Source organism: Corvus hawaiiensis, chromosome 1, assembly GCF_020740725.1.
Source record: "Corvus hawaiiensis isolate bCorHaw1 chromosome 1, bCorHaw1.pri.cur, whole genome shotgun sequence".
NCBI classification, from domain to species: domain Eukaryota; kingdom Metazoa; phylum Chordata; class Aves; order Passeriformes; family Corvidae; genus Corvus; species Corvus hawaiiensis.
This window is the reverse complement of record NC_063213.1, coordinates 45,994,039-46,013,559: the sequence shown is the minus strand read 5'-3', so window position 1 is coordinate 46,013,559 and position 19,521 is coordinate 45,994,039. Positions and strand designations below refer to the sequence as shown.

Below are 19,521 nucleotides of genomic sequence, written 5' to 3'. Positions count from 1 at the left end.
TAATACTACAGTGACTTGGTTCATCAACTTCTACTTAATGGGTCCTGACTGTAAGCTGCAAGTAAATGCTGTAGGCCAATCATATGAAGAAGACAGCACTACTAAATTGGCATGCAGGCCCATCAGAAAAAGATCAAGAGAATTCATCTTTTGGGGGCAAGGCTGCAAACAAGCCACTAAAATCTGGGCCTAATGCTATGCCCAAAGATTCTTCATTTGCAGTGTCAGGACAGGATTAAAATCACTACTATCTCTCCCCGGGGTTTACAGACCAAGCAATTTCCAAAATATTATTCAGTTTGTGAACTTGTTCACTGTGCAGATGAATGCTAACATCAGGCAACACCCAAATACCTAAAAACACAAGTGGAGTTGTCTGCCAATAACAGCTAGTAAACAGACAGCTCTAAAGAGGACAGTTCAGGCATGCTGCTTTCTCTTCCTCCTCCCTATGTCCCACAAACACTCTCCTTGAAACGCCTGCCAACTCTATTGCATTGCACAGCAACAGCATAGTGCCTGCCAATTTCTAGAGAGCCAAGCATACTTCTCCATTTAGTGTTTTGTAAGAAGGCCAACAATGCAGTCAGGACATACAAAAATACCCCAAAGACTTGATGTGCTAGGTGTTGAAAGATGGAAATAACAAAGCATAACATTAAAGGTTTTTTTCCAACAGACTTAACTTCTCCACATTTCTAGCAAGTGCCCACTTCAAACATGATTTGCACAGAGCACTCCTTGGTCTTCACAAACATATTAAGGACTAGAAAAGTTAAGTCTCAATTCTTTCCCCCTTATTCAGGATATCCCTAAATCTGTAACTGGCACTAACCACCAAGTTATTTGTATTCAGATAAACCACTAACATGAAAAAAGCCATCTGTATTCATACTAGTCAACTATATGTTATCATATTAACTGTCTTGCCCTTACCATTTTCTCAAGGAACAAAACCCCCTAAACGGCTGAAGTTCTTTCAGACTCTATCTTTTCGTTTTTTTCTTTGTAGTTATAGTCAGCCTTACAGCAAAAACTTACAGGTAAAAATAGATTACAGACATTTCTAAAAGGTAAATAATTCCCTCAGGAAAACAGTATATTTGGCAGAAAGGGATTGAAGAAAACAACATGGAAGTACATCAGAATTGCCCAACTGATAAGCAGAAAGCCATGCTGTGTTTAAAAAAAGAATCAGATAAATATATCATCTGCCCACAATACATTTTTTCTGTGGTTTTTCTTCCCAGGCTGATTAGCTCCCTGGCTAATATTTTGGCTGAGAAGTAAGAATCTTGTCTTCTCCATTATATCCTTCAGTATCACCTACCTAGATCTTCCTATTTACTGTTCACGATAGAATTTGGATGAAAATTTTGGCTTTTAGTGTGTAGTCAAATCCTGCCTTAGTTCACAGTTGAAAACTAAAAAGATTGTTAGTTTTTACTCATCAGGAAAATAAAGAATTCTCAAAATTCCCCTTACATTAATTTTTAGAGTGGATTGTAAATACCTCATGATTTTCCCACATAAAATGAGGTTTCCTCACCTTCTAATTCTAGGTGTTTTGGAGAAGAATTCAACAATAGAAACTATCAGTTATTTTTTTGTTTTCAAAACATTAATTTTGTTTCTGCTCTCCTTTGTCCACAAAATGAAAATACTTTCCTGCTCTATATTATTTCTTACAAGAGACTAAATACTCAGAGATCAGTAGTTAGCAACTTTTAAGAATAGACAATTATCACCCACATTCTTCAACTGTTATAAAACCAGACAAATCTGTTTTCTTTTGATAAAGAAATCCTATATTCCTCACTTCATTCTCTCCTTTTTAATTAATGAAAACCCAACAGAACTGCTTAATGACAACCAGTTTTTCCCTAACAGAAAGAAACAGATGGAGGCTGAAGGAATGTGAATAACTGCATAAAAATGCAACTTTATGAAAGAAGTTAAATTAAAAGGACCACAGTACCATATCCCAAGAAAGCTGTTTCTCCAAGTCTAACACAAAAGCATACTCCTAAGTCCTAAGAATACTCCTGTAATAACATACTTATCTGTAATGCAATTAAACAACAACAACAAAACAGAATACTGTACACATAGCAAAGAAAAGCAACTTATAGCAGTAAGGGTACAAATTGGTGACTGAAATTGCAAACAAAGAGACAACTTGTCTAATATGAGGTAAACTGCTAATGAAGACTTACCTCCAGAAACTGGGGCATCCATGAAAACTGCTCCCATTTTTTCAACAGCTTTGGCTAATTCTTTTGAAACTGCTGGATCTATAGTGCTGGAATCTATTAGCAATGAGCCTTTCTTCACTTTCCTAAAATAAAGATTTATTATTATTATTTTTATAATTACTATTATTATGAGAAGATATTTGCAACTATTACCATGGCACTGGCTTCCCTCAGCATGGTAAATGTGCAGACATTTTGTGATACTCTAGTAAATGTGAAGTTTTAAACCCTTTTGAGCAAGATCTGCTCAGTATTTATACTGCTGAGTATGTATACCACAGTTTTGAATCATTCAAAGCCCAATAAAAGCTGAACACAAAAAATGATGTTCTTCTTAAACACAATTACAAAAGAATTACACAAAAAGGATGCACTAGGAAAACCTTTCAGTATACAAGTTGAGTAGTATATAATACAAAGATCACCTAAGATGCATTCTAAGCAACTGCTGATACAGCCTAAAATTTAATATATAACAATAAAATGTTCTTTTAATATATACAGTATCTTCAGTTCTTATCAGAATGGTCTGATTGCATTCTTTTAATCATTCTACAATTTATTCTACATAAAGACCATAACCAAAACCACAGAAGCCAACTGAAGATTTTAAGTGAAGCATAGAGAAAAATGTTTTCCCACCGATAGCCAGTACATTTAGGTAGATCTGTATTCCAAACTGTAGATCATAGAAAGTTGTATATCTGATTAAAAAATTCAATAAAATTTTTGAAATTTACAAAATTTGAACTTTTTTATTGCCCTCCACAACAAAAAAGTTTATTTTTATCCCTCTTTCTATTGAACTGTATCATGATTTCTAGTCCACCTGACCAGCAATCTTAATATTGGACAATCAAAACCTAAAAAGGCATCATCATTTTTGGATAATCTACTGTACTTTTGTCTTCTATGTGTTTCTTCCTTTACCCTACCAACCTGGATAGCTGTAAGAGCCTACATGATCCTCAGAGGTATCCAGTAGCCTTAGTCACCCTGCCAGGAGCAGTGTACATGTAGCCAGAACAGACTTTTAAATTATATTTAGATTTGACTTGGCAAGTTCAAAAACTCTGAGCATTAGAATTCTGCAGACTATGGATTTAAGGCTCAGTGGAAATCCCTCCACAAAAGTTAGAAACCACTGTTTCACATTAAACAAACTCTTCAGGTGTTTTTTTGTGTAATGAACAGATAATAAGAATAGAAACCAAGGAAGTCTTGTCAGCCATTCTATGGTAATACACTTCAATACCATAAGACACAATGGCGTCTCTTCAGAACATTTAATTTATAGGATTTCAAGTTAAAGAAAAAAGTATTTGAGCAAATAATTGTTGCCAGCAAATATTATAGTTGTACTTGAGTGTAGTACATTACATTATGGTAAAAGAACCATGCAACTGAAAAGACAGATAATAGTTAAGTTGCCTGATATGCACAAAAATCATTATTCTGCTGAAAATAAAATTAAGACTTTAGCCAAAAGCCATTCAAAAGCAAGCACTGTATAAGAGAACTCATATAATTAAAAATATCAATAGTGACAGGACAGAGAATATTGAATTCAGTGCCCTGAAGGCAGCAAGAGTTAGAACAACAGCGATCATCAGACAAACCTTGAGTATGAGTGGAAATTCTCCAAACTACAAAAAAATCTTACTTTAGAATTCCATTTGCTCCTGTGTAAACTTCTTTTGCATTGGGACTAGAAGGCAGCATGGTAATAATTCTGTCTGCTCTTTCTGCTACGTCTGCTGGGGATTCTGTTACCTTTTAAAGAAAAAAACCCAAACAATATAAGCTTACACAATTCCTGAAAAAGAAATGTCAGACATGTTTGATGAGTTCAGTTTTAGTATTCACGGGTCACAACTAAGCTAGGTAAAAAATTAAAACACAAGAAAAACTCCTCTCCTAATGAAAATATTGGTTATTTGGATCCAGTAACAGAAAAAAAAAAACAAACCGAAAACGTTCTCCTATCATGGAAATTCCTCCACAATATCTGCCAAGGGGGATGCTTTCATCCCATCAACCCATTCATGAATCTTCAATTCACTACAAACCCTGCATCTAAACAAAATATTTCTCTACAATGTTTCTAAGGAGGGACAACATGAAAGGATCACAAAAATCTCACTGTTTTCCTTGTCTTCTATATGGCATTGAAAGAGAGGAAGACTGAGGAAAAAAGGAAGAAATTACTTAATGCACCTCTGAGCCTCACCTTAAAAGAAATCAGATAAACTAACTGATGTTTCTCACAATATTACAATTGGCATTTTTAAAATGGGAAATTATCAGCTCAAGCCTCCTTCACAAAAAAAATCTGAAAAATTTTCAAAATATATTATTAGGTATTAGTTGTTAAATAACCATACCTAAATTGAAAGGTATATTACTTTTCCCAAGTAACTTTCAGAGGCAGGCGGTATAGTATTTAAGATATATACACAACAAATGAAATATTGACAGCTAAGTAGTGAGTTTCACTTGGAAGGCATTTACCACTAAGACTCCTGTCCAGTACTGGTCTGAAATAATTAATTTCTTCAAAATTGCATTGTTAACACATTCATAGCCCAGGGGAAACTGCAACAAAAATACAGCTTATTCTTTTATCATTAGCCCACAAGGATCAAATCTAATTTCAGTCATTTGTAATAAATGCTAAATTTTGCCTTGAAGAACTTCTGGGATACAGCATGAGAAACTTCTTGATTTTTATTTGACTTGTGAACAAAAGAAAGGAAGACTGTATATAGTCACTGAACAAGGCTTTTGGGGAAAAAAAAGTAAAGAAACTGGCATAGATGGGACTGAGAAACATGGCAGATTTTGTTTTGAAAGAGTAAGTTAACACTGCACAAAACATCTGGCATACCACACAATTACAAAAGGAAACATGCTCTAGTCTAAAGAACAAAGGTTAGCAGGAATAAATGAGGCAATTATAAGCAGCAAACCTTCTATATCTGATTAGTTAATTTTATGACTTGCCTCCCTGGAGACCAGAGAGCCTATCTCTTTAAAAAGAAGTATGACACCTTTGGTTTAGTTCAGAGTATCTCCAGTTTGGTTCAGTCCCAATGTGTATTATTAGAGGAAGCATGAAACTGGAACCTGAATTTATATATGTCTTCTTATTTGAAACTATGATCTCCATTATTCTTAGAGGTTTGCAGGGTATCAGCTGAAGACTCAGTGGCCCATTTGCATCTTTCAACCAGAAGCTGAAAAACATACTGTACTGGACACACAACAGAAATAGCACATCAGCCTCAAATTTCTACTTGGCTACATGGACAGAAGACAGCTGGGTTTTGGTTACAGTGTTAAACAATTCTTAAGCAACACAGGTGCAAAGAAGACACAGTACCATAGTCATCTACACGGAAATTCATTTATTCTATCCATGTCTTTCAAAATACTAACATGCCTTTTACATGAAGAAAATGAGATTTAAAATGTACACAGACTGGGACAGTACTTTTACAACCATACAAAGGAAAATCTTTCTGCTACCTTGAAGTAAGTAGCAAAACAAAGTGGGAATTAAAAGTAGGAATAGTCACTCTTGGCCTTTTGGTGCTGTTAACAAATATGAATGATATTGCCTGAAATAATCTACCTACCTGGTTCAATAAGCAGCATATAAAACTTTTTTATTTGGGACTTTGTGTCTCAGAAACAAATCTGAATGATTTGAAATCTATTATAAAACATTAAGCATTTGAAATCATTAAGAATATGTGCATAACTTTAAAAAACAGACCAAATACTAATTGTTGATTACCAACATAGACCATACTAGCTCAGAGTAGCAGCCCACCAAGATCTGTACATGTTCTGATACTTTTTTAGTTCAAGCAAACTTTTGCAGCATGCAACTGGATAGGAGAGACTTTTCCTCATACTGCTGGTAGTTGGTTCTGCCCTTCAATATGTGCATCTGCTTGTATTTGTTCCAAACAGCTTCCCTGTTTTTTTACTTATATTTACAGTAAGTAAATTAATTATTGTTTGCCTGAAATGCCATTCTTACTGTACACTATTTTTATGATGCTTTATGCACCATATGACTCCAATAACACTCTCAATCTTCTAAATCTGAGATAGGATTTAGATACAAAGACCTGTAAACTGAAGCATATATGTATGACACTCCACTGTGTGAAGCAAAAAGTGATAATTAATGACAAAAGGTAAAGACAGTAAGTAAAGTAGAGGCAGCCTATTCACTCACAGCACTGCTCAATAGTCTCCCTTGTTTGTAGCCTTCCAACTTTCTCCAAGCTTCACCCCAAGTGGTTCCATACGCTCATGCTCAGCCAGTTTTCCTCTTACTGTTCACCATTAGCAGGCGGGTGGCCGCTTTCTGACATGTACCACCTCCCAGTTGTTTGCTTCAGTGGCTGAAGAAAGTGGAATCACAGATTGTGCAGATTTATGGCCAAACATCCCACATCTGCCATATACCTTGGTAGTAGCGCTGGCCTTAAACAACGGACATTTGACTAGGTTTACTGTCTCTTGGGGTCATTTCACCCCTGTAACACTCCTGATGGTTTTACCCTTACAGCCAGACCAAAGAGAAAGCAGCCCTTAGAGCCCAATGTTCCTTCTACAGCAGTTTCTACAAGGCCCCATGGACCCACAAGTTTTCAACTCCTGAAGAAAGTGTTGGAGTAGGATTTACACCTATAGATCAAGAAGAGGAAGTTATGTTCACATATTTTAAGTGCGTTTTATTTGTATCTAAGCCTACCCATGTATTCTCTTAGTGATTTATGATCTTAAAACATACTTTTGACTTTATTTTTAAAGGCATTACAGTTCACTTCTATTATCACATGTTAAGTCTTGCAGTGAATGCCAAGGATTCTATTACAAAGACAAAAAGCTATCAACGTGGGCAGCCATAGCAAAGAGATCCCACTGCAGAACACAAATTAAAAATACAACCAACAGTCTCTCCCATTTGCTGAGTCTTACTTAAGACAGGTCCAGTTCATGCCTGAGGGTCTTGGCTGCTTTAACAAAACAAGAACAGTAGCTAGGAGAAGCAGCTGAAAAGCCTACTTTCCCACTTAAGGCCAAGATTCTGTAATTATTCAAGGGGAGCTGCAATTAATTACTAACAGGTGTGTGGAATCATTTTATCTTCTAGGAATCTTGATGTTACCTCATTATTTAAAACAGCTGCAATTAGCTCTAACAGTTTAGACTTTCAAGGCACACAGTTCCTCTGTCTAGATCTACCTATAATTCCCTTGCCACTGCTGGAAGAGTCCCTTCTATCCCCTACCTTGTTACATGAGAGGATTATTTTTGCACTGCACTCATTTTTTCTGTGTTTTAAGCACATATCCATTGCTTACAACTGTCTAAATTGTGACAGCTTTGAAGTATGTCAAAACCATTCAAATGTGTTACAGACATGTAGAAATGACACAACCACCTGAGAGCCTGAATGGGATTCTGGGGGTATTAACAGATTAAGAAAAGCAGTGGGACTGGCTGGAACAGGGCCAAGATTTTGCAGGGTATATTGCAGGAAGGTAAAGCTCCTTAATGTAATCAATTTCCTTCCCTCCTTTTTCCTTTTCATTCCTTCCTCTTCTCTCACCATATCCTTCCTCACCTCCAAGAGAATAAGGACTTAAATAATTAGATTTTTCCCCTGCCCCTGAGGACTGCACGTTGAAGCAGCAGGAAAGCATTCATATGTCCCTATAACCCTTACAGCTATGCCAGCAGGAACTTTTAGCTAGGGTCATTTAACCTGAAAAGGTCAAAGTAGGAACCAGGTGAAAAGCAGCCCATTGGCCATCTAGACCTGGGGGAGAAGGAAGCAGGAGAAAGGCGGAGGTGAAAGAACAGGCCATCAACCTACTCTCATAAAAAGTGGGGGGGAAAAGACAGCTAGAGAAGTTTGACAAGGTAGCAGTTCTGGCAAACAGCAGGAAAATTACCTGGGACAGAAGCATACCTTTGCTCTAACTGAAACCTCACAGATTCAGATTGTATTCATTGTGCTGTTTCAGTTCTGACTGTGATCTTAACCAAGAAAAAAACCCAGATGATTTAGTTGCATTGCATGCAGGAACCATTCAACACACAGAGTCATTTTTGGAATAAAGAAAGTTTATTACTATACCTGAGCACCCAAGTCCTGAAATTCTTTGCAAGCTTCTGGGAAGACATCATACGCAATAACTGGATATCCATGTTTTACCAGGTTTTTTGCCATTGGATTTCCCATGTTACCCAGCCCAATGAATCCAACTGGGGTTTTGGAAGCCATAGTCCTAGAACACACTAATTTCAAAACAGTAAAGATCAATATATTTGCATTTTAGACTAACGTACAACAATGATGTAATAAAAGCTACCATGTAATCTGTTGGCAATTATTTAAACAGCTTTATGCTTAAAAACAGTGGAAATGTGAATCCTATTTTACATAATGTAAACCATAAATTATAGCTCACATTGGGCCACAAATACAATCCCACAATGATTTTTCTAAATGTCAAAGAAAATTATTGTAATTAGGAAAATGTGGGTGTTTCAAAAAATACAGTACTAAAACTAAGATCTGAGAAGAGCTCAAATGCACATTTAAAATATGCAGGATTGTCTATGTTTTATTACGTGTCTAAATTCTAAACCAGATATGCAAAGTCCAATTTTATATATATTTTAGACTCTTTACTGGCAACTTTGCTTGCAGGCATGGGATATAGCATGTGTTCTCTAGAAATGGACTGAGGCTGCCACTTTAATTCATGCAGCCCCTCACAGATTCTTCTGATCCTGCAATCAGATACAAGTCACTAACCTAAAGATGAAAAGTCTCCGTACTAAATCATGGCAAATCCTTTGAGCCATGCAATCATAGTTCAAATACTGAGAACCAGAACAAAATATAGTATTAAAAAAAAATAATTACGACGTCTTTGCATGAATAACCTCTGTGTTCAATTTACCATACTACCAAGACAGAACTATAAAGCCTAACCTACAACCTGTGGAAAACACTACAGTTTCAGTCAGTTACCTCCTCCCAGTAGTTAGTGAGCATCAAATTCTGGACAGGAGCAGCATTGCAGGCACTCATCTACTGCAATCACTATCTCATCACTCTGAACACTCCTAATCCAAAGGCAGCACAATTTGACAGTGACTAGATTTCTTTGCCAATTACATTAAATACTTTCTCCTTTACGACAAAGGAAAAAGTTATGCAGAATAAACACTAAAGTATATGTCAACTAAGCGGACAGAAACAAGGCTAACTAACTACAGAAATACTGTGGCTCTGAAGTACACATACAGAAAATGTGCCTGAGCTGCATCGAGACTCTAAGAGGTCTCAATGCTTAGCAAAGAATCCTCTCTAGGCCAATAACACTTGATTAATCATTTTAAAGTCTTTATAACTTTAAGCTCCTTCTTAGCCAGCAATGGTCATGCTCTTTCATCTGCAACACTGTTTTGGATGTGCCACATTTAATAAATCAGATTTGTTGAGTGTTGCAGTGGGGATCCTGCAACACGCATATATCAAACCAGGAGTCCCGTGGAAAGGAAATATATATGGACAGACAGATTCTTGATAGCTGTTTCAGAGAGATGTTTATTTCTCCAGCCGCATGGCCGGAGCTCTGCTGAGGAACTGTTCCAGTCACCGGACCAAGGGTCCTTCTGCCCGTGCAGGGAACACAAACCAACCAATGGGAACGAGGCTGAGCAGGGGCAGGGAAACCCCGTGTCTGTGCCCTCAGGGCCCCTCTCCCAGGGCTACACGGCAGGGGAGGGACCCCAACACCTCACCCGTTTTATTTTAATAAAAGGAGAATGAAAACAACTGGATAAACATAACAAGAACAGTTTCAAAACAAAACAAGCCACCCTCCTGAGTCTTTAAATGTCCAAACAGATTCTCTGGAACATCTTAGGGCTGACAGAAGGGAGACAGAATTCTCTGAGCATGCTTTGTGGGGAAACTGAGGCAGGAGAGGGTTTAACTTCTTCCCTCCCCCTTTTCATCCCCCACTCGGCATTGGAAAGGGATTTTTGGGGAAACAATTGGCAAAAGCATGGTTTTGTGAGGGAAACCATGGGTGAAAAAACGGATTGGGAATACACTGGGGGTAATAGGACATAGGGTAAAAGGGAAAGGTGGGATTAGGAAAGGGAAACTGTAGGGGGGGCTTACAATAGAGATACTGTCTAACATGACTACGATTTTTTGCATATATACTGCCTTTTACAGGAACACCATCAGGCCCAGTGACCTGCGATGCTTGTAACCCTTTTCTCCCTAGTACAATATTAAATTCCACCACCTCTCCATCTCCCAAGCTTGGGATGCATTTTTCAGGGTTATTCTTTTTAATAGCAGTTCTATGCACGAATATGTCTTGCTGGTTGTCACACCTTGTTATAAAACCATAATTTTGCTTAACATTATACCATTTTACTATCCCTAAGGTCTTAGTTGCTATGATCTTTTCCTTTTTCCGAGTGGCTGCTGTTTTCTGTCTCGCTGCGTCTTTGCTCTCTCCTTCGGTCGCTCCCGTGTTGGAATTGTCGGGGCTGCTGGTGCCTGCGCGCTCTTCCCGGGGTCGCGTTCGGGGCTGCGCGGGCCGGGCTGGGCCGTGCCGCTCAGTTCTCCGTGCGTCGCCTCCTCTGGTCGCAGCTTCGCTGCCGCTGCCGGGCGCTGCACCCACGTCTCGGCCGGGCCCCCGAGCGATGACTCCCCCGCGCCCCGCTCCAGCGCGCGTCTCGGCTGGGCGCGGCTCCGTTCCACCGCCACCGCCGCCAGCTGCTGCCCGCGTGCCGCCCCTCTCGGCCGGGCGTTCCCGGGGCTCGCTCCACCACGCGCTGCACGCGGCCGTGCGGGTCCCGCCGGGTCCCGCCGCTCCCCGCTCCGCCACCGACACTGCGGCTCGCGTGGCTCCGCCCGCGCGCGGGAACTGCCTCGCTGCTGCTCGCAGAGCGCTCGGTGCACGTGGCCTGGGCCGCACGGTCCCTGCGCCACGCTTCCCTTCACCAGGACACAGCTGACATTGCTCAACACTCTCGGTAACTAAATAATATTCACGAAAATATTCTTCCATCGGCATATATTTTGACTCTAGTATTAACTGTGTCCAAACGGTTTTCCAAAAGCCCTTGGTAAGAATTAAATCCCAAGAAACATAGAAAAAGTTCTTAAACAACCATGCCAGGAAGTGTTTCAGTTCTTTTTGAGCTTGAATCAAGCTAAAATTTACAAATCGTTGTTCAAGAATCATTTTAAGTTTAAGATAAATGTCCATATGCGGCTCTGAGAGCCAAGAGTCTTCCCACGGTTCCTCCATAGTTTAGATATGGAATAGCAAAGCAAAACCAAGAAGAGGAATCCAAAGTTTCCAGGGTTTACTCACACAAATCAGTCGCTTAGGGATCGGGGATCGTTCTGCTCACAAATCTCCACCATTTGTTGCAGTGGGGATCCTGCAACACGCATATATCAAACCAGGAGTCCCGTGGAAAGGAAATATATATGGACAGACAGATTCTTGATAGCTGTTTCAGAGAGATGTTTATTTCTCCAGCCGCATGGCCGGAGCTCTGCCCAGGAACTGTTCCAGTCACGGGACCAAGGGTCCTTCTGCCCGTGCAGGGGAACACAAACCAACCAATGGGAACGAGGCTGAGCAGGGACATGGAAACCCCGTGTCTGTGCCCTCAGGGCCCCTCTCCCAGGGCTCCATGGCAGGGGAGGGACCCCAACAGTTGAGAGAACTTTGGTCTGAGACAGTTTCCACAGATGCCTACAGCAATTACATAGCTAGAGAAGTAGCACAATTTAAAATAAATCTGCACTGGGAAAATGCTTAGTGAAAACTGAGATAAGTCAGGAAAAGAGCCCATTGCTTTTTTAAGAAGTGCTACATGTCAAAACTAGGGAACAAATGAACAAAGAGCCTAAACCAGCATCATCAGCCATAACAATCATCTTGGAGTCTTCTTCTCATTGTTTCTATGAGTCAGTCTTCCCCAGTCCCTCACTTGCACTTATCTAAAATCTCTCCTTTAGTTAGTCCAAAGCTTCCCACTTCCTGAGGAGCTTCAGGCCCTGGTTTTAAGCATCTTTTCTTTCTCTAGCCCTTAATACCAGTAGATCTTATTTACTTTGACTTCAGTAAAGCTTTCAGAACAGCCTCCTCTCGTATCCCAGTAGCCAAATGAAGAAAGTATGGACTGGACTGGACTGCAAAACTGCCTGAAGGAAGAAATACTGTCTGGAGCATTGAGCTTAAAAAACAGTGATAAGTAGTTCAAAGACTTGCAACAGTCCAGTTACACATGATGTTCCTCATGGGTCAGTACTAGAGCTGTTTAAAAGGTTCATCAGTGACTGATGATTGAACATAAGCACCCTCAGCAACACCACGTGTGACACCAAACTGGGGGGAATGGCTGAAAAAGGGCTGGGCAAGGCTACCATTCAGAAAGACAGGAGAAATGGAAATGGGCCTCAAGCAGTTCAACAAAGACAAATACCATGTCCTGTACTTGGGGCAGAGGATGTCATTGCAGGCTGCTGACTGGCTAGACAGGTGGCAGCTCTGCAGAACCTGTGGATTCCCATTGACTGGAAGTTGAGCGTGAGTCAGTAGTGCATTCTTGCAGTAAGAGGTTAATGACATTCTGAACTACATTAGCAAGAGTAGACCCAAGAAGTCAAAGAAACCAGTCATTCTCTACAGAGCAAATACACAAGAGATCAAACTGCAGACAGCCCAGCAAACATCAAGTAATATGACCACAGAGCAGGAGAATATGGTCTATGTCAGAGGCTAAGAGAACTGTCTTTGCTGAGCTTGGAGAAGCAAAGGCTGCAGTCTTCTACCACCTATGGATTGGGAGGGAAGAAGAGTTACAGAGCAAATGAAGCTGAACTCTTCACAGATGTGCACAACAATAGGACATGGGGCAATGGCCAAAAGCGGCAGGAAAGGAAATTCTGGTTGGAAATAAGAAAAGCATCCCTGATGTGGAAAAAAGGTTCTGCAAGCTAACAGGCAATGTAGAGAAGTTGTGGAACCTCCATCTTTCTAGCAACCTTAGAACACTATGAGCAACCTAATCTTCCTTTAAAGATTTAAGTCTTTTGGAAGCCTTGCTTCCAAACCTCGGTTTTCTTTGTTTCTGTGAATTCCAAGTAACCGTACCAGAAGAATAATTCTGACTACCATATCTAGGCTCATTTTTGTAGACTCTTCACCTTTATCCTGATTTCTTCTTTTCTCACACCATCTCACAGACATCTAACCATCACCTCAAACTGAACACCTTCAGAAAACTTTCTTGATACCTTTTTCTGCTATCAGTTCTGTCACCAGCAGTGATGCCTGTCACTCACAACAGCCTCAAAGACCCATCCATGATCTGCTTAAATCTCACTGATTCATCCATCACATCTGAGATCTCAGCTGCTTCAGAACCTTGTCACCTGTCTCAACAGACATAATCTTGCCTTGATCTTCATGCTGGGAATTGAAAAGGACATTTTGCCCATGCTACTTTCCATCACTCCTTCTCTGCAGTCTGCCTGCTTTTTCTCTACAATGTCACATAAGACTGCTTTGCTTTGATGCCTTTTCATGACTGTCTTGACAGTCTTCACGACATCTTAAGACTTCAGCTGGTAATTAGATTGCAGTGACGTGCCTATTGCCAACATGCACTCCTGTTGTGCCTCTAAGGCAAGCTTTTCACAAGGTAAATATCCATGAAATGAACATTCTTCTACTATAAGGTTTCCCTTAAAAACTGTCACTTTGCAATACCCCCAGAAAGGCATGGCAACAGTTAGGCTGTAATACAAGACAACTTGCTGACCAGTACTATTAAGTTTTGTGTGTTGTATTCTATTATTTCTCCTTTTGTCTGTCTCTGTTGATTTTTTTGTCTCAGTTCATGAATCAGAGACCACTTTCTGTTATGTGCTATCTACAACATATTCAAATCCATGGGAATTGGGACCTGTTAGAGAAGTAGTCCAATTCCTGAGTCAGTTTCTGGCTTTACTTTGGTTTAACTTTTCACAGCTCAGTGTCATACAAGCCACTTCAAAATTAAATAATTCGATCAACAGCTTTGAAAAATCTTCACATCTCCAGCTACTCAAACACAGGAAAACTGGTTTAGAGGACTGATTAAATTAGCTCACAGATCTAATAGAGATGATTTCAATTAAATTTGAACCAACTATGTTTAGATGTATCGCATAATTTAATGACTACTTAAGACAGTGGGGATTTGCCAAAAAGAGGATGTTTTAAAAGACAAGAACTTTCATGTCCTCCCATTAGATGAACCTCCAGAGGTTCTTTCACAGAATGTGATGTCCACCCTGCATATCTTGGCACTTTTTAGAATCTGATATGTAGCACAAACTCAGATTTGAAATAATTGTATAACTCAAACATCTAAGGATGGATATTCTGCAAACCCACATCACGTATGCTAACTAATCCCATCAATTGTATAAGCATTTGCTGAAACTGTCCCTATGGTATTGAGCCCATTTCACTTCAACCATAAAATCCACAGTAACCTGCTGCAATCACATGGCTGGAAAAATGCCCAGTCCACACTCAACTTCTAAGAGAGGGCAGAACAACCAAAATAGGAGCAACAGAATCTACTTTTAAAATAATCACTGATACCATGCACAACTAATTCTCCTTCACTGGGAACAGAACCAGCAATACAGGTTAATCAGTAAATCAAGCTAACTGTGAGCACAATAAGCTACAGCTACACTGACTCCAAAGAAATTGGCCTTTTCCCAGAAGATTCTTCATTATTCTCCTGAGGGAATATGTGTTTACAGATCCTCATGCCTATGAAAACTCAATTGATGAGGACAACCAATTACAACACTCTCACCAAATTTGGGGCTCAAGGACAATATAGATAAAACACAGATTTTCTGCTTTGAAAAGTCAGCCTATAACAGAAAAAAATTGACCTAATCTGCAATTTCACAAGAATTTTACCTTAGAAACAATTTAATTAAAAAAATCAGCAAGAGTTTATGAATATCTGAATGCCTTTTCTTGAACAAAATGCAACTGTTAGAAGAGTAACTTCAGAAATGCACAGACTGCGATCCTGTCCTTAGAATACCTGAACTGTCAATGACCCAAAACTTGTCTCTTCAAGCTTTATATAAAGACACAAAAAGCAGTTTTCTTTTTAACCTGAACGATGAAAAATTTAGATAATTTCAGATGTTTACATTTCATTTGATACTATCTCCCAAAGTAACAAGTCTTACAGTTTCAAGAACTAATTCCAGCTCCAGTGCTGCCCTGATTTCACTGCAAACACTCGAGTGCACAAGCACTACAATACGCAGAACTGAGGACATGTCTTTGTATTCAAACAAAAAGGAACTAATAGCTGGGTAGAACCACAGACTGCAGAGCTGGAAAAAGTCCAATATTCTTGTACTCTAACTGGCTAAGAACAGGAATGAGAAACAAGTAACTCTCAAAATATAATTTCAGCTATATTACTTAATTCTTGGCTTTATAAAATGTATTTTGAACCATATTCACCAAATGGCACAAGGGGTAAGACTCCACGCAGTCCTGTCCCAGAAGAATTTCCTAATCAGAGCGGTTGCAGATCATATTAATATTCTTGATCTCTCTAGATCAGTGAAACTTCACCTCTTTTCCAAGAGGTGAGATTTAACAGGATCATCGGAAGATGCCCAGAGTAAGCTCAACTACTGAAGTTGCTGGTTTTGCTTGGGGCTTTATGAGAAAATACACATGAAGTCACTTGACAAGGAGAAAGAAACAATGATGACAATTCAATATGAGCCACTAAATGAAAGATTTTCCCACTGGTTTAGCATCTGAAGTTCTGGTACAACAACAACAGAAGACATCACCCTTTTTCTCCTTCCTGCTTTGAAAGAAAGGATCAGAGAGAACGTCTGTGTTTTGTGCAGACTTCTCTATGGAACTCATAAAACCTCTACTGAGACTAGATCCTGGGAGGGAACTAGATGAAGAAATAGAGAAGTTAGAGAGGCCAGCTGTACATGGGTAGACTCCTTCTGCTCCTAGAAGTTTTGCCAATGGAATTTAAATTGCCCCAGGGTCACTGACTTTTAAAGGTTACGCAATGATTTTGAGAAGTGCACTCTGCCAAAATAATAATTTAAGAAGATTACAATACTCTAAATTTGGCCAGCTTTACATTGAAACTTACACTTGCTTTTTCTTGCCTCCGTAAAGGTCTGCCGATCAAAACCAGACGTGCTATCTTGTAACAGAGTATTCTTATATAAAATTTTTCTTATCTGTACCTATACCTCATTGAATGTTTGCTAATACATTACAGACAAAACCATATAGTAAGCACTTTTCATCTAAAAAGAATATCAAGTGTACACTTGATCCCTTAATTGAGTAATGTGCTGGACTTCTGAGCAGCAGGTCTTCTGTCATAATCCTTGCTTAGTAATTAATGCTTCTCTGCACCAGAGCATAGAGTCATGCAACAGTTCAAACAAAGCTCCTGCATCAGCAAAAGTACTATTTAACCACCAAAAGTACTATTTAACTATTAACTCAATGGCTCCCTACCACTCAAACAAAACTACTTGGAAGGACATTTTTGCTCTCTAGCATGGTACTGTCTTCTTTGATGAACAGCTCCCTCAGCTGATGAATTTTCACTCACCAGAAAATCTTCTTTTCTCAGCCACCATAACTCATTAAACCCCTCTTCATTCCCCCTAGCAATCCCTAGGAGGGATTTCTCCATGTCCATCAAAAATATATTTTTAAGTAAGGTGATATAAACCCTCTCCATCAAGCACCTTTGTCAGTGCCTGCCAGCTGCAGAACACAAGACTACATAGCCCCTGTCCAACTGGCTAAAACACAAACATACATATCCAAGATGCTCCTCCAAAATTTGCCCTCAGCTCTTTATTTTCCTCCTAGACAATTTAACAATCTCTGGTATAAACATACAGAAAAAGCAAACCATCATGGTCTGCACCAGCTGCAAAGAGCAACTGGCCAAGTAACCAAGGAGCATTCACTAAGAGAAGGAAGACAGCCTGCTTGCTAACCAAACTGTGGTGTTGGACAGCTCTGAGAGCTGGCAGAATTCCTTCACTAGGATGGCATTTCACTCAGAAGGACAGATGATGAAATCACTACTCAAAACCCAACTGTCAGACTAATCAAAACTAAAAAAAAAAATGGCAAACTTAGTAAACTCATTAGAGATGGGGAAAGCTCAACATATAACTAAGCAATAGAGCTTAGCAGTTAAGAAGGCTTAATGCTTAGAATTTCATCCCATAAACATTTCTCAGAGTCAAGAGTACTTTCAGCACAGTCATTATTGACTAAGAGCTTAAATGCTGTGGGTGAAATTCTGTTCTGTGGATATTTCTTGGGAGAGTCACAATTTCTCCTTAGACTTAGTTACAGTTTCTTGCTCAAGTCTTCAGGCAAAGACAAACTGTATTTTTCAACTTTAAGGGCCAGTGTTGGGTTGCTTTTCATGCCTATGCTCACCACCAAGAAAAAGATCCCCACCATCTGCCCTACATTAAACATATCATTTGGATATTGACCAAGACAGTGGATTTCAAAGCTCTTACAGAAATGCCTGACAGCTACTATGCACAGAAAGTTCAAAAATCATTGAAAGCTACTGCTTTCAATTGTGGTATCACAAAAGGTACTAAACACACAAATAGGTCCCCCATATATACCTTTACTAGCATGAGACCAATATGCCTGCTGCATCTGAGCTATTAATTATCACAACATCAGAGCTGCAACTACAAAAAAATAATGCATTAGTGGAAAGGAGACAGTGGAGCAAAAAGAGCACTTAAAGATAATGTCAAAATTGTCAATTTCATTCATCTAAGTGAGGTTTAAAGGAGAATTACAAAGTTTTTAAAGTTACCTACCTAAAAGTAATTTAGTAATTCCTGAAACACATTGTTAAGTGTCAAGATTTTAGAACCATATACCATTTAAAAGAATCTATTTCTTCCACTTTGCCAGTTAAAAACCTCCACCTATGTGTTGAGAGCCTAACCACAGAGTGACATACACGACCAACAGACCGCAATCAAAATGACACTGAAAAGACTACTAAAGGTTTATTTTTAATCATTTACTTCAGCAATTATATTACTTTGAAACAGCTGTGTGATTTTTCAGGGCTCTGGAAAGGGAAAATGTCTAGGTCCAGTTCTACAAATACATTCCTCCTTCACTTGCACCAACAGGACATCTGCAGTGTCTACTCCTTCCACTGCCCATGAACCAAACACAGGTGAGCACCAGCGCCCGCAGAGCCGAAACAGGAGGCAGCGCCGCTGGATCTACCTTCAGTTTAAGGAAAATAATCGGACTCAATGACGGAGAGGGCTGAACAGCCCAAAACTAGGTAACAGGTACCGCAGACATGTCACTGCTGCCACAGGAAGCATTTGTGGGCTCTGATGATTTTCAGGCACGCTATTTCAAGCAAATTAGTGAAAACATTTATTAAGCCAAGCCGCTCCGAAGCTCCGGTGGAGCCCCGAATAAGGCGGCAGAGGCAGCGTGCCGTGCCAGCCGTGACGGCCCGGGGGGTCCGTCACTGGGGATGCCTCACGGGGAGATGGCTACGGAGCTGCACCGGGCTCGGAGGGCCCGCGGCCGCCAAGGGCAGCGCGGCAGCTGCGCGCCCCGGGAGAGGCCGGGCCTTTCCCCGCCCGGCCGGCAGACTGGGGCCACTGCAGCCGAGGGAAGGGGCAGGTCCTTACCCATCACCCGCCGGCGCCAGCGCCACCAGCCCGCAGGACCCCTGCGCACCACCGCCGCGGCCATGCTGCGCCCCCGTGCCGAGTGATCTCCGGCCCGCCGCCGCCCACCGCCACCGCCCGCGCGCCGCGACCGGCAGCCGCTGCAGCCAACCACGGGCGACCCTCGGCGGGGCACAACCAATGGAAGCGCGCAGCGTCCTCCCTGCAGGCGGCCGGCCCCGCCCACCGCCCCGTGACGGACAGGGCAGGGGCGAGGGGCGGGGCGGGGGCCGGGCCGGCGCTGGAGCACCTCATTGGGGCGGTGGGACATCGTATCCCGCTGCCCGCGGCTCCCCCCGGGAAGGCGTTTCTTTCCAGCCCTCCTTGCCTGTGCCTGCCCGCTGCCGCTTCGGCTTC

The 19,521-nt window shown here is 40.7% G+C and overlaps 1 protein-coding gene across 1 annotated transcript in view; it reads right to left on the bottom strand.

Annotated features, from left to right (window-relative positions):
* The window catches only part of HIBADH (3-hydroxyisobutyrate dehydrogenase), a 90,099-nt gene extending 70,876 nt beyond the window's left edge, over positions 1 to 19,223 (bottom strand). Inside the window, exons 1-4 of the mRNA XM_048302837.1 lie at positions 19,126 to 19,223; positions 8,419 to 8,579; positions 3,919 to 4,028; positions 2,217 to 2,338 (exon numbers count right to left, since the gene is read on the bottom strand). Coding sequence (XP_048158794.1) covers positions 2,217 to 2,338; positions 3,919 to 4,028; positions 8,419 to 8,579; positions 19,126 to 19,189 — 457 coding nt within the window. The 5' untranslated portion in view covers positions 19,190 to 19,223. The remainder of the gene's footprint in view (positions 1 to 2,216; positions 2,339 to 3,918; positions 4,029 to 8,418; positions 8,580 to 19,125) is intronic.
* Positions 19,224 to 19,521: the final 298 nt, after the last annotated feature.